The 15453-nt window shown below is 42.4% G+C and overlaps 6 protein-coding genes across 6 annotated transcripts; 2 read left to right on the top strand and 4 right to left on the bottom strand.

Annotated features, from left to right (window-relative positions):
• Positions 1–3809: 3809 nt before the first annotated feature.
• FA14DRAFT_152969 (uncharacterized protein) lies at positions 3810–4346 on the bottom strand (the record flags this gene model as incomplete). Its single annotated transcript, XM_025497564.1, has 1 exon — positions 3810–4346. One exon carries the CDS (start codon positions 4344–4346, stop codon positions 3810–3812), a length of 537 nt encoding a protein of 178 aa, XP_025357905.1.
• Positions 4347–7014: 2668 nt separating this feature from the next.
• Positions 7015–7542, top strand: FA14DRAFT_176891 (uncharacterized protein; the record flags this gene model as incomplete). Its single annotated transcript, XM_025500702.1, has 1 exon — positions 7015–7542. One exon carries the CDS (start codon positions 7015–7017, stop codon positions 7540–7542), a length of 528 nt encoding a protein of 175 aa, XP_025357904.1.
• A 658-nt stretch (positions 7543–8200) lies between these two features.
• Positions 8201–8836, bottom strand: FA14DRAFT_152967 (uncharacterized protein; the record flags this gene model as incomplete). Its single annotated transcript, XM_025497563.1, has 1 exon — positions 8201–8836. One exon carries the CDS (start codon positions 8834–8836, stop codon positions 8201–8203), a length of 636 nt encoding a protein of 211 aa, XP_025357903.1.
• A 709-nt stretch (positions 8837–9545) lies between these two features.
• On the top strand, positions 9546–13415 carry FA14DRAFT_159575 (uncharacterized protein). Its single transcript, XM_025498278.1, has one exon. The coding sequence runs from the start codon at positions 9681–9683 to the stop codon at positions 13347–13349; it is 3669 nt and encodes a 1222-aa protein (XP_025357902.1). The 5' UTR covers positions 9546–9680; the 3' UTR covers positions 13350–13415.
• Positions 13416–13453: 38 nt separating this feature from the next.
• FA14DRAFT_113019 (uncharacterized protein) lies at positions 13454–14356 on the bottom strand (the record flags this gene model as incomplete). The annotated part of the gene is made up of 1 exon (XM_025495995.1): positions 13454–14356. A coding segment is annotated over one exon (903 nt), but the record flags the coding sequence as incomplete, so codon positions are not given.
• A 674-nt stretch (positions 14357–15030) lies between these two features.
• Positions 15031–15429, bottom strand: FA14DRAFT_176887 (uncharacterized protein; the record flags this gene model as incomplete). The annotated part of the gene is made up of 1 exon (XM_025500701.1): positions 15031–15429. A coding segment is annotated over one exon (399 nt), but the record flags the coding sequence as incomplete, so codon positions are not given.
• Positions 15430–15453: the final 24 nt, after the last annotated feature.

The following is a 15453-nucleotide window of genomic DNA, read 5'->3' as shown; positions in this document are numbered from 1 at the left end:
GCAGGAAAGCTATGGAAAAAAAAATCTTGATTTTGAATTAATGTATTTTTTGATCTTCTTCGTGTCGTTTTTTTCATTAATATTAATTTAATATTTTCATGGCACCTATGACATCCTATTGATTTAGACATTCGGGAAGCGAAGTCCGTGAAAACAGACTCAGTAATTGACGACGCTGAATGAAGTCATCGGTAGCCCAGATCTCTATAAAGGCGTCCTTTGCGGCAACTGCTGCCGTCAGTCTGACTTTTGTGGTCTGACTTGCCAATTCATTTGCTCTATAAGATAATTTTAACTCAGTCGGCCACGGAATTTGTCCTCTCAAGAAAAGAGTTTCTCAAGGCTGTCAAGTAAGAGACTAATAGTCATTAGCAAAATCTGTAACTATGGGTACTAGATCAGGTTTATTGACGTTTTTGGTTATGGTTGTTTAGCCGAAATTTCTGTAAAAACTTGGTTTTCGATTACCACTTTTGTGAATAGGTTTATGACAATACTTGGTGTCTCAAGATTATACAATGTACTTCTAAGCTCCTTTTACCAAGCCTAGGACACGACTCTCTAGTCTAGGCTACCACTCTCTCTTCTGGGCTACCATTCTCTAGTCTGCTATAAGCTCATTCTCGAAGACAAAATAAAAGTTTATAGACATATAGCAATAATCAAAAGCTCTAAACTCCTAAAACTATGATTCGGGATAATATCTTCGTTCTGGCGGACCAGGTAATTCGGGGCTGATACAATAAAATATAACAGTATATAGCTGAAATTTAAGAGTGGGCTGATACAACACATTATGACACTATAAGGCTAAAATTAACGAGTTGGCTTAAACCGATTGATCGGCCGACTGCCTCATCTCTAGATTGAGCCTCCGACCAATTTTCCGCAACTTCCCCGCAAAAGAGCTATATGTGATTGAACAAGAGTCTTATAGATCCAAGAAAACACAGTATAACAACATTTACCTAAATTTCTACCGATCGAAAGAGGGCTTGGTCCGATTGATCGGCCGACTGCCTCATCTCTAGATTGAGTCTCCGCCAAATTTCCGCAACTTCCCCGCAAGAAAGTCATATATGCTAGAATAAGTTTCTTATAGATCCAAGAAAACACAGTATGACGACATTTATCAACTTTCTACCGAAAGAGGGCTTAGTCCGATTGATCGGCCGATCGGTTCAACTATAGATTGCGCCTCCGACCAATTTTCCGCAACTTTTCCGCAAGAGAGCCATTTGTGCTAGAAGAAGAGTTTCATAAAGCCAAGAAAACCCAGTATGACAACATTTACCTACTTTCTACCGAAAGGGAGCTTAATCGGATTGCGTCATCTTTGGATTCCGTCTCCGATTGAGCATCCGAATCCCCCTCTTAAGATGCCCATCTTGTATCTACTGCTTTCAGAACGAATCCCCGTTTCTTTGTCTTGCCAGTCGGGGTTTGAATCAAGGAAAGGCGCGTATTTGATAGGGAGGTGATCATACACGTTGAGAGACGGAGGCTGAATACCAAAGATTATTTAAGTACAACTATATCGCAGCCCCGCTCAGCTGACTTTCAAGAGCAAGATGGCATTACAATGTGAGAAGCGTATTGACGCCCTTGCTCGGAACATTATACATTACGGCACCGTGAATTAAATCGAAAATCGTTCTGGTATCATTACAGTCCCCACAAAAAACTTACAAGAGGTCTAGACTTTTATCATTTCTGCTCTTCTCCACTTTGAAATATAGAGTTAAGTTTATGGCGGTTACGCGATAAGTACGATCATAGTGAGCCGTTCATCGCGCTCTCGGAACAAAATACGTCATGGATATGTGATATTATACAGAATCATGATAGTAGTGAAACATATTTAAAGAACAAAAAATCAAGAATCAAAAAGCAACTTCTCCTCACAAACAAACAATCCAAAACTAACATTAACCTAACAAAAAATTTCTCCTTTGAAATCTTTTCAACACCTTTGATCGAAGCAAAACAATCATCATGAACTTCAAATTGACCGTGATCATTTTAACTTTCTTGGCCATCTTTGTTGGAAATGGCGAAGGTGCTCCTATTGAAGTTTCAAAACGTTCAGGAAACAACGGAGGCACAAATTGCTGCAAGCAGCCACCACAAGGTACAACGAAGGAATGAAAGGATGAAACAAGGTTAAGAAGTGTTGCGAGCTGGTCAAATATAAGTTTATCTTGATTCAATACAACCAAAGAACTTTGCGCACAAAATAGGAATGGATGTTTTGTTTTTCAACGTATTATTATATTTGCCGCTTCTCGCTCATTTCCCAACTTTTGTCTGTCAAGATTCTCAAGTCTCTGAATCATGATTCCATTTTAATAATTTCTGATGATTCTGAATAGCTTTATAGGAGGAAATTTATACAAAATACTCATTTTGAAAATAGTTAAGTCTTGAATAAAATAATTAAGACATGAAAACCTCTTTGCCAGCTTTTACTGACAGCTTTATGAGATCAAAAGGTGTAAGTTTGATTGAAAAATTTGATATCGGAGCAATCATAAATAGTACGCTTGCACAAAAGGTTCAGTAAAGACAGTGACAAACACAGTGACAAACACAGTGACAAACACAGTGACAAACACAGTGACAAACACAGTGATAAAAACAGTGATAAAGACAGTGATAAAGACAGTGATAAAGACAGTGACAAAGACAGTGATAAAGACAGTGATAAAGACAGTGAAATCGGCAGTGAAATCGGCAATGAAATCGGCAGTGAAATCGGCAATGAAAACGGCAGTGAAATCGGCAGTGAAGTCGGAAAACACTAGTTCTGTACACGTTGAAGACGTAGGCTAAATGCCAAACATTGCTCAAGTACAATTACATCGCAGCCCGCTCAGCTGACTTTCAAGAGCATGATGGCGTTCAGCAAATGAGAAATGTCTTGACGCCCTGGCTCGGAAAATTCCACATTACGGTATTGTGAAATAAATATAAATTAAAAATAATTTTATGGCGGTTCCGCGGCAGGTACAATCATGGTGAGCCGCTTATGGCGCTCTTGGAACAAAATACGCCATGGATATGTGATGTGTTTACAGGATTGTGGTAGTAGAGAATTCTATTTAAAGAACATAAAACAAGACTTATAAAAGGCAACCACTCCTTACAAACAGACCATCTAAAATCATCCAAAACTAAAATTACTCCTTTGAAATCTTTTGACGCCTTTGAAGAAATCAATTATGATGAATTCCAAATTTACCGTGATCATTTTAACTTTCTTGGCCATCTTTGTTGGAAATGGCGAAGATGCTCCTGTTGAAGCTTCAAAACGTTCAAAACATTCAGGAGCCAACCCTGGCACAAACTGCTGTTAAAAAAAGGGGCGCAACGAAGGAACGAAAGGATCAATCAAGGTCAAGAAGAAGTATCTTAATTCAACACAAACAAAGAGCTTTGCGCTACGCACAGAATAGGGATGGGTGTTTTGTTTTTCACGTATTGTTTTATCCGCCGCTTCTCGCTCGTTTCCCAAATCTTGTCCGTCATTAAGATTTTCAAGTTTCTGAATATAATGACTCCGTCTTATTGAATTCTGGTGCTTCTTAATGGCTATAAGGAGAAGCCATTCTTTGCTGGCAATCACATGAGATCAGAAGACGGGAGTGTACTTGGAGAATTCGACATTGGAACAATCACAAACAGTACGCTTGCATAAAAGATTCAGTAAAGACAGTGAAATCGAAATACACTACGAACAAGCTATGAAGAAAGCGAAGATGAGAGCGTTCGAGCTTACCAGAAGCAGGGGAGTGTGATAAAAAAAGATTCTACAAAACACCACCGAGAGTACCAGTGACAGAGCCTACAAGGCCTGCTGCGACTCCTTCGCCTTCAGCTGTGAGGCTTGCGAAAGCTTTGGTAATCCATGAAACTTCGATACCCGAAGATCCATCTTGACAAACATCAACGAATTGCGCAACGATTTGTATAGCTGCGGCAAATTGGGCAGCTGAAGGTAATTGAGTGGAAGCAACAGTTGAGAGTCCAAAGCCCAACAAAGCTTCAAAAGAAGCGACAAACGCTGTTGGATCACCAGAAAGTCCTCCTTTTGCGATCAAAGCGATTAAGCCTTGCGTCGTTTGTTCGAATTGCGAAAGAGTGTCGAGAGGCGCAGCTGGGATAGCATCCTCGATATCCGAGACCAATCTCTTGATTCCTGTCGATTGCTGTTCTTGAACACTTTCAGGCTCGCGTTTTACGATTTGAAGCTTTTCATGAGGATGATTTTGTCTTGCTTGTGGTTGCAAAGCAAGAGCGCCAGTGATTCCGACGAAGAACAAAGTCAAAAGAAGTTTGAAATGCATTTTGAGTTTCGTTAAAAAAAGGAAAGAGCGACTGATTAGGAAACAGAATCAAAAGAGAGTTGTATATGAATAAGGAAGTGAGGAAGGAGTATTTGGGTGAAAGAGTGTACTTTTATACTTTCTGTAAAAGGGGTATAAATGGCTATTCCTTGAATACTAACAGCACCTTCTAATAGCGGGAGTGTGCAATGCCATAGTGTTCTTTGGTGAGGAGCTTATAGAAAATATCCACACGGCATCCAATTTCGGCTTTTCACCTGTCTAACGCCCATTCGCGGCAAGTGTCATTTCCAAAATCCACTTCCGCCGATTCACCAAGCTTCATCCTCCTGAAGTCTGATACCTATAAAGTACTCGCACGGGATGATAAAGTGAGAAGTCACATTTTTGATCCGCTTTGACAGCTTGATAGAGGATGTGGCGTGCTTCATAAACGGCAACCGCGTAAAGAAAGCATTCTTTTTCGGTTGTGGCATGTCAATTTCCTTTTCACTCTATTCGGTTCCGGAATGGTCCTTTGCCTAATATCGGAGCTTGTCATACTTAGGAGTATAACCTAAATATGCCAGCTTTTGGGTGTTTTGCCTTCTAAAGTCACCTAAAGATAAAGGTCGAATGGCAATGTTGGCGTTGCTAACCTTAAATAAGCGAGATTTGGAGAATGGCAATAGCCTTGCGCCAAAAAGGGGGTTTCAACGGCAAATGGAAACTAAAATTCTGAGCTCCGATGAGCAATAACCACATCCATTCGTGTACTATAAAAAGAACTTTGAATGGCTTTGAATTGAGAAGAAATTGTATGAAGTGCGCTTGATAAAGTTTACATCTGCTTTATTACGCAATGATGATAAGATACCCCTCCAATCTCGCGTGATTTGAGTTCAGTGCAAATTTCAATTAAGGTCGACGTATCAACATCAAAGTATAATATTCAGAGGTCCTAGTAAGCATGAATAAGAGTTTTGGAATGCAGGCAATAAGAGAATGTGCGGCTCTTGGCAAATTAGACACCATTTCATTCAGTGAGACCTCGGATTTACTCGTCTGAGTTGCTTGTAAAATATAAAAAGTTGCCCCACATATGTTGGGTTCCGCAACTCAGTTTGTTTATACTACTCGGTTAAAACTATCATTTTCATACAAAGTCGTATTGCCACGGAATTTCTTAACCTTTGTTTGTTTTCTTACTTGCATAAAAAGGAAGGCGTACGAACGGCCGCGGCTATTTATGCAAATTGGAAGAAAATGGAAAAAAAAAAAACCAAGTGCACAAACAAGAATGATACTTAAATGACCTTTTTTCCGAGTATGGATAATGTGGTTGGTCGCCTACCCACCTTACAAGAGGTACTGCTCTACTCTACCATCCAAGAAGTCTTGTTCTACTCCACCTTCCAACCGGTACTATTCTACTCTGAGCTTCAACATCCAAGTCTCAAATGGTTTCGAAAAAGATCTTCACCATTATTGGTTTCTTTGCGGTACTTTGTGCAATGACAAGTGCTGGCGTAATTTTGAAACCATCAAAATCCAATCTGTTAAAGAAACGTGAAGGAAAAGCAACGAAAGATGGTTCGCCTGGAGCTAGTCATACAACTTGGAACCCAAACAACAACGGGTAACCCAACAATAAAGCACTATCTTTCATTTCTAGCCAGAAGTCAAGTTTAATGGCTGACTGTTGAGAAGTCGACTACGATCAGAAATCAAATGCGATCACTTCTGCCCCAATGAGCTTACCAAGAAGGCGTAATGGACAATTCATTATATGAAGAGCAAAAGAACAAAAAAGGCGACACGAAGCGGAGGTCAAACTACCATATATTCACCCTATCTTGTTTATGTATCTCCTTGAATTAAATTTAAGTTGAATGTGCATTGTTGTAGCTCTTGAAAATGATAGAGAACTTCAAAAATACCAAGGAAGCTCTCCAGAGGGTACTCGTTGACTGAAAAGCTCAAACTGACGCAAAAGATAAGTTGACAGCACATTCCCGCAATGACAGCTCACTCCCGCATTGACAGCTCATTCCCGCAGTGACAGCTCGGTCCCGCAATTGACAGCTCATTCCTACGTGACACATTAAAACACTATAAATTTACAGCGGAGTCTTCCGTCATCGAATCATGAATGTAAGATGAACGTAAGACTTATTAGGTGTAACATTTGCTAAACAGAGAAAAGATTGAAAGAACAATTAATAAACAATCTATTGGGATCTACAAAGAATGGCAAATTGATTTTCTTTAGCATCAAAAACGTTCTATAATTGGCTTTCAGTATAGAAAAGCTCAAAATGCACGCTGCCAAGCTCGTTTTGAAGCTATAGCGGGCCGCTCAACAGCGACTTTACCCTGTTACTCTATTTTTGTTACTCTGGTTTTAGATACAAAGTTTGTTTTACCGTTGGCGCAATTTCATAGCGGCCATGATAAAGAGATCACGTCATGACAAACGGTGGCCGACATGATCTTAAATTATGACTTTATCAATATTGTACCGCTTGAGCGGATTAATATCATGTAAAGCAAGTCAAAGTCTCCCTCGGAAAAACAGGAAATGATTATTATTGTAAAATTATAAAAAGAGGCAAATTTTGAATAATCAAATGCCCACCATCAATCACCCAACAGCTTTCCCTTCAAACCTCAAAAATCAAGCTACAAAATGAACCCGAAGCTTATTGTTGCCTTCATGATTTTCATGGTGGTTTGTGTAACAACATGCACTGCCTTACCCATCAACCCTTCCAAATCTGTCCCGTTGAAGAAGCGTGAAGGAGGATTGACACGCAGGGGCAATTCTGAACATAGTAAGGGAACTTATGATCCACACAATCCGAGCAGCTCTAAGAAAAGGGGTACTTCTGAACATAGTAAGGGAACTTATGATCCATCCAACCCGGGAAGCTTTAAGAAAAGGGGCACTTCTGAAAGGAGCAAGGGTGCTTATGCTCCATCCAACCCGGGCAGCTTTGAGAAAAGGGGCACTTCTGAACATAGTAACGGAACTTATGATCCATCCAACCCGGGCAGCTTTAAGAAAAGGGGCACTTCTAAAAGGAGCAAGGGTACTTATGATTCATCCAACACGGGCGGCAGAAGCTACCCGGGCAGCTTTAAGAAAAGGGGCACTTCTGAAAGGAGCAAGGGTACTTATGATTCATCCAACATGGGCGGCAGAAGCAATGTCTAGAACAGGAAATCGTCTTAACCGTTTGATCAAAGCAGTCTCGGTCAAATCATGCGACGCTGAAGCGGTTCATACTTAATGGACTATCAAGGTATAGACAGACTCATCTCAAAACACTTCCAGCAAATGAAGGTGTCATCCAGAGAAAGTCAAGAATCCCTCTGATCGTGAGAGTCACCATCATCTCTCCCCGTGAAATTCAAGAATCGATCTACTCATAATTAATACTATCATCGTTCCCCGTGAAGTTCACAAATCCATCTAATCATTATTAATACCATCATCGTTTCCCGCGAAGTTCACGAATCCATCTAATCATTATTAATACCATCATCGTTTCCCGTGAAAGTTACATTTTATGACGTATTGTGTGATGTTAAAGGCTTACTTAAATGATAGAATGCTCTGAGGTATTTGAACCTAGATCTTCTTATTTCATACTTTTCAACCTTCTTCACGGACATGTGATGAAAATCATATTTCATCAATAGATTCAAAAGTGAAGATGTACACTGAGATGACATAAAAAAGTTTCGTTATCATGTGATGAACAAGAGAAAAATGACGAGGATCTTGTAGATGTGAATAGGTTGATCGCTGTTCTTGCTTTTGATCTTCGATTTAAGACATCCTTTGTTGTCTTCATTCTTGAGCAAAGCTTTCACATTGTAGATGGCAAAGCAGCTGGAGGATTGACAGGCGGATCAACTGGCAATGGAGGAGCACCTTCAGGATTTGGCGGTGGCGGAGCAGGTTGAGGACCTGGAACGGGAATTGGACCTGGGCCAGGAACAGGAGGAGGAACAGGACCTACACCTGGACCTGGGCCAGGAACAGGAGGAGGAACAGGACCTACACCTGGACCTGGACCAACACCTGGACCTGGACCTGGAACAGGAGGTGGAGAAGGGAGTGGACCCGTTCCTGGACCAGGAAGAGGTTGCGGATTAGGCGAAGGCAACGGTCCAGGAGCAGGAGGTTGCACATTCGGATCTGGCAATGGTGCAGGTTGAACATTCGGATCCGGAGCTGGTTGCACGTTTGGGTCTGGAACCGGTTGCACATTTGGATCAGGTAAAGGTTGAGGATTGCTTGGATCAGGTAAAGGTTGAGGATTGTTTGGATCAGGCAATGGTTGATCTGTGCCCGTAGTAGTTGTGCTTGGAGGAACAGCATCTTGACGCTTGGAGAAGCGTTTGACACCTTCGATTTGTTGCACGCTAACATCAGCATTCACAGTGGTAGCAATAAAGATTGCTAACACAGTGGCAGAGAGAATTGCTTGATAGAAACGCATCTTGAGTTTCTTTGGAAGGAAGAGTGGAGTAGGGATTGTGATGTATTTGATGGGAGAATGAAACGATTGAAAGGCAAAATTTTGCTCCTTTTAACTCTTTTCATCGATCAAATGTCTTGGACATTTAGTGACTTGGCCAAGAGGAAGCATTGTCGCCGTAACGACAAAAAGAGGGACAGTCTTGACAGCGATGGGAATGGGAACTGTAAGAATACACAGCCATCGAGAGGTCTATGTGTCAAGACTTTCGTTTTATTTTGTCCCTACTTCATCTTCGATACGCTTTGGGCGGAGAGGCTGTGCTTTTTTCGTGTCAGCTCGGACTATTAGTCGGAGCCGTTAGAAGATGCCAATAAACACACGTTCCATTGTCCTACAACAAAGACAGTAAAGTATTCTTTGCTAGCCGATCACGGCGTTTGAAGAAAGCACATAAGAGAAAAAGATACAATGCATGACATCAACCTGATGACAACCGAGTTCATATGGAAACCATTGGCGCGGCGCTAAGAAATTCAATGATGACGGTGTATAAGGAAAAGGAAGAGGCACCAGAAGATCGTGTGGGAGAAATAGAGAGCACGACGCGTAACACAGCAAACGCGCTTGGCAACAATTCAAACGCAAAAGTAACACAAATTAATCAAAAAAGTGTTGGTGAACAACGGCTGTGGTCTAAAGTTCACTCTCGATCGTCATCTCTTTAGCTCGATTCTTATTCGGACCGTTGCCCACTAAACTTTTCGGAATGATAATTGAAGGCGTATCAACATGAAATTAACATAATTGTCAAGACTGCGATGGTAATGTGTTCTTTTGTCAAGTTGCGTTCCTTTCTGTGGTCATGAGCCAATTTGATTCATACGCAAATCGGCGAGAACATGGTCTCGGTTCATCCGGAACGAGCCAAGCATCAAATTCTTCAACTTCCCTTTCATCAGCTTTTTTGCATTTGACCAAAAAGCAAGTTCAATTCTTTGATCATGTGATCGATCTTCTACCGGAAAATGCAACCGATTTTAGTCAATTGAAAAAAGCCTACAACCTTGCTCGCCAAGACGTTCAATCCATCCTGGGAACGCAAGTCGATCAACAAACTGACACTGCTTTATGGGATGCTCTACTCCGGCTGACACACATTCGAGCAAGGACGTGGGCTCAAAGATGGGATGCCGTTCGAACGTCTTTGGGTTTACAACCTCTAAACGTAAGTGAAGATGACACAAGTGAGCAAAGTTCAATTGAAGCCGATGACGAAAATGATTCGACAAAGCGTTTCTTCCAAGACAAACAACGTCCAAGGTCTTGGCATGCCAATCGTGTTAGGGAAACTCCCAATGAAATGGGTCAAGGGTCCTCTTCTACCGTTATGGAAAGTCCTGCTGCATCTCGGCTTCAAAGGCATCAGAGTGACCGGATCGTCAATCAAAATGAGCTAGAGCAATTACGTGCGAGAATGGCAGCTCTGACTGCACAAGCTAGTACTCTGGCCAGCAGTCTAAAAAATCCATCAGAAGCAGAAGTTGTGCCTGTGAACCGACCTTCGATCCTGGTGAAGCAGATGGGCAGAACCCCGGTAGCAAACAGAGACCGGAAATTGCGGTTTGCAAAATCCGAAGAACGCTTTGATATAAGCAAGGCAACTACAGTCGAAAGCGCAAGTGATGAAGATGACAAAAGAACGCTGAAAGAGCCAAGTAAGACTCGAGATGTGGCTTCATCTTCTACTCCTGTCAAACGACGATTTGATGAGGTGGTTGCAAGATCGAGATTGGAGCGTGATGCTGCCCGTCGAGCAGCAGAGGCTCAACAAGAAGCGGAGAATGAAGCGCAATTAAGCCATCTTTACCGTCAAGCGGATGCGATGTATGCGATGACGGTCCAAAACAGATGCTTCTCTTGGTGGTTGACACTACATAGAAAACGTCAGTCGCGATTACAAAGTGCCGTTCAAGAACGAAATACGTCCTTGCAGCAGAAAGCATTTCAATCTTGGAAAGCAAAAGCAGACAATCACAGAAAGAAACAAAATAGTGCAGTGAAAATAGATGTAGTCCGATGCAAGTTGCGAGCGTGGCGTACCTGGATTCGGCGATTGAAAGAGGAAAGGAAGAAGCAACGTGAAGAGAAACGGATGGAATTACGTGGTGCATTTGAGGTAATCCGTAGTCGTATGGAACATCGAATAGTATCCGAAACTTTTGCAAAATGGCGCATTTCATGGATGGAAGTAAGAGCGACTCGATTTCGTTCAGAGCATCTGTTGCGAGGTGCAATGAGCTTATGGACAATTCAAACATGGCAAACTTCATCTCTACGAGAAAAGGAGCAACAGATTGTCGGAAAGCAAAGTCAAACGTTGATTCGGTTGGCTTTCACTAGATGGACACAGGCGTATAAGACGCATAATTTGCTAGAAGTTGCTCAATCGTTCGATCGTCAACTTACTCTACGCACATTTTTCGAGCGCTGGTCTCACGCAAAGGCAGAACAGGCTATTTTTCATCGTAAAGAAGCCTTGGCAGACAGATGGCGTCAACGTCGAATCAAGCAAAAAGTATGGATGAAGTGGTCAAAGAAGACTGTCACCATTATGACGCAGCAAGAAGAAGCAATTCAGTTTGAGAATAAATTGGCACAGAAACGTATTTCAACCTTTTTCCATTTTTGGCTATTGCGTGAAAGAGAACAGCTTTTTCAACGAATCACTTCGGCTCGTATTCTGACAAGATCAATAACGACTTGGCATGACAAAATGATCACTATGAAAGAATCGTTGAGAGAACGTGAGATGAAAGTTGTTGCAATGCAAAAGCAACATTTACTTCAGAGGACGTTCAGCATCTGGCGTGATACCACATTCAAGATCGTATCTGCACAAGAGTTGGCTGCTAGAGGGGACCGAAGGAAGCTGTTGAGTGAAGCACTGGCAGCATGGAAGCGAGTGAATGAGAAAAGAATGGTCGATGAACGCAAAGCCGTTTCTGTCAATGTGGTAAACACTCAACGCCGCTTCTTGAATCTTTGGATTGCTCGTAGAAGGGAAGCAAAGCTGGAAAGATGGACGGAAGAACATCGTCAGACTACATTGCGTGAAACTTTATCTTTATGGCTCGCACGCACAAAAGAGAAACGGAGGGAGTCGTTGGCCGTCGGAATGTTGCGAAGTAAGATGGAGAAGAGAGTAAGGGCCGAAGTACTGCGGATCTGGACGGAGCGAGTGATCGAACGAAAGAGTGCATATATGGAAGCAGCAGAAGCCCGTGATGGCTTGTTGATTCAGCGTGCATGGTCAGCCTGGATGCAAGCCTGTATAAAACATGAAGATCAACTGAATCTTTCCAATAGCTTCCGAGATGTCAAACAAGAAGAGTGGCTTCGACGCTTGTTCAACAAATGGGTAAATGCAGCAAGAGCAGAGCGTATCCGACGTGAAAAGATGGAGCAATTCCTGATGCAAAGACGCAGAAAAATTCTTGAGAATGTGTTTGAAGTTTGGTACGATCGATTTGCCGAATCTTCTTTGCATGAGATTGAATTGAAAGCTTTATTGCAAAGACAAGATGCGGTCAAAAATGATATCTTTGCACGTTGGAAAGCAAAGACACGCTCTTTACCTGCTATTCAACTTGATCATGCTCGAATCAAATCGAACGCATTCTACATTTGGCGAGATCGACTACCACTTGCGAAATTACAAAGACAAGCAGTCACCCATGATCGTATACAAATGGAAGCAAAAGCGTTCAATCATTGGCGTCAGATGGCAAAAGCAAAGAGAGCATTCCGTGCTGCTGCTCGTTTTGGTGGCCCTTCAGCCGTTCATATACGTGCAGCAAGAAGAAGAAGTAGTGGTATAAATGGAGGGGCGAATTCTGGTGGCGTCTTTGGTGGCGGTGGTGGAAAGACACCGAAAAGTAGAAACAGAAGTTCTAATGCGATCAGTCAGAGTCCCGAGGACAAAAGTTTGCAGATTACGAGACCAAACAGCGTTGCAGGAGAAATGGAGGATAATAGACCCTTTTTGCCTCTCGATGCAGATGTTTCGTCCTTACGTGAATCCGATTTGGTGATGGAAGGTAATAGGCGAGGAGGTCGAAATCTTGGCAGGTCATCTCCTATGAAGCAACCATCTCATTCCCTTGCTCAACTTGCAGGCCGTCATCTGATTTCGCCAGAAAAGTCAGAAGCATCGAACATACCCAAGCAGCCTACAGTGAGTAATTGGATACGTCGTACTGGACAGGCTAGAGATGCATCGAGCGAAGTACACTCCGAGCCACCTCAACGTGATGACATTGCTGGAAGTAGTCGAGGCCGTTTAGTTGAAATCAGCTCGGCCGCACATGATCGCAGAATGAGTAGAACACCAAGCCCGGCCAGCAAAACACAAAGTGAGGCAACCCTTCGAATCAAAAGCAGTCTGCGTAAAGGCTTACCGACAAGTACATCTCAACGAAGTGGAATCGCGGATATCTTTAACGCAAGAAGAAGAAAGCAGATGCAACTTTAAACAATTTCCGGACAATTTATAAAACATGTATTATACATTATAGCTGTAACCTATTAATACCTTCGCACTTTTTTAGACTGAGCTTCAATTTGGGCGGCTCTATTTCGATCAATCACTGCAAAAATTGAATTTTGAACAAGTGTATAGGCTGCAGAAGAAAGCCAATAGATCGATAAACCTGCAGGAGCTTGACTTGCAACGACGACAAAAGCGATAGATGCCGCACGTAAAACATTGCCCATAACGGCAGATCTCAAAGAGGCTAAAGATGCTTTTCGTTCCCGTGCTTCTCGCTTTTTCATTGATCGTTCGTCCTCATCTTCATCTTTGGGTACTTGCGCAGTCGGAGCTTCGATAAGAGGTTTACGTAACCATTGACCTAATTCAACATTGATCAACGTCAGCATACCCAATCCTATCGGTCCAAACATCGTCTTATCACGATCAGCAAGTGTTGGACCTTGCATTGTGGTTAGCTTTTGTAATGCTTCTCCTTCTAATCCTCGTGCTTGTAATATCTTTGCACCTTCTTCGAATTTAGCCATAAGATCAGCAGGAGGTGACCACCAAGGTACAATTTCCGCTCCAATTGCGCTACCTTGGGTTATTAGAGCTGCTCGAATCGCAAAAGAAGCATACAAGAACAAAGGTATACTTGCTGCTAACGGAAGAAGAAGCGTTGCCAGCGGAGCACATTTGTTTTTCTTCATAAGAAGTCTTAATTCCGTTTTTAATGTCTTTTGCAGTTCAACTTTATACTCTGCATGCGTTTTCTTTTGTACCCTGCAACGACGTGCTACATCTATGGGTAAATCACGTTTCATTTGTTCCCATTTTGGACCAACGATCTCTGTCATTCTTCTTGTTCTTGCCCTTTGCCAGATTGTAACCGGTAGAGTTATAGCTGTTCTCATTGCAATCGTTGCGACAACTATAGAAATAACATAAGCGTGAGGAGCATCGGCCGATAATCCAATGTATGTCGGCAATTGTTCAATGTATGGCACAATTGAAGCAAAGTAGGAAGTTGCAACATCTCCTCCCGTGCTTTCTGGTAGACTTGTTATACTATCCAATGCGCTGGAAGATGATTCGATCGGTTGGGTAGATGTCGATATTCCTCTCGCCTGTCGATTTTGCCAATGCAAAGGAGGCATAGACCCAACTCTTATCATCGATGTCTTCATGCTATGACCACATGCCTGGACCGACATATGCCTTTGGATGCTTTTTCGAAACAGGTCATCCAACCCATGAGAGGGTCTCGGATGCCTCAGAGCGATCGATCTGATGATCATTTCGGCTTTATTGTTTGTGGAGAGAAGAAAGGAATTGTGAAATATTTTTCCATTGTGTCTGTGCGTGACGGTAATTCCGGCTTAGCGTGATAATTTAGTATTTCAAGCGTGTAAAGTGTTCCGCGTTAACTTTCTCTTTCTTACCTCATCTTTGAAACACTTCTATACTTACCTTTCTGCATCACCACCGACAAAGAACAAAAGCTCTCTCTTATGGAAACGATCAATGAAAATAGAGTCAAAAGAGTGTGAGAAAAAAACAAAGAGAAACGTATAAGAGATCAAAGGATGGGTCATGATAGAGAAAGGGTAGAATCATTGCAACTTGCTGAGCGTTGCATGGAACACTGTTGATTGTGAAAGACTATGTCGCTGACTGACGTCTACTTGTCACCAGAATCGGTCGTACCTTCAGGCTTTGGTGGCTTATCACCAGTTTTATCATCAGTTTTGTCGTCCGTTGGAGGGTTCGAATCGTCGCCATTGTCAGATGGTTTTGGCTTCTTTTCCATCTTTGGTGGTTTCTTTCCGTGCTTATGACCGTGCTTACAATGCTTATGACCGTGCTTACAATGCTTGCCGCCTTTCTTGGGCTTGGGATGGGGGTGATCCGAATCGTCACCGTCGCCGTCAGGGGATGTACCCTCGCCTTTACCGTCGTCTTTACCGTCGCCTTTACCATCGCCTTTACCGTCTCCACCGATCGGTTCAACATCTGTTGGGGCTGGATTGTCATCACTGCCAACAGGATCAGATTTGTCCTTTGATGGATCAGAGTTGTCCTTTGATGGATCAGAGTTGTCCTT

The sequence above is a fragment of the Meira miltonrushii genome, assembly GCF_003144205.1.
Source record: "Meira miltonrushii strain MCA 3882 unplaced genomic scaffold FA14scaffold_1, whole genome shotgun sequence".
In the NCBI taxonomy this organism is placed as follows: Eukaryota; Fungi; Basidiomycota; class Exobasidiomycetes; order Exobasidiales; family Brachybasidiaceae; genus Meira; species Meira miltonrushii.
The sequence above is the reverse complement of the archived record's forward strand: the minus strand, read 5'-3'. Positions and strand labels throughout refer to the sequence as shown.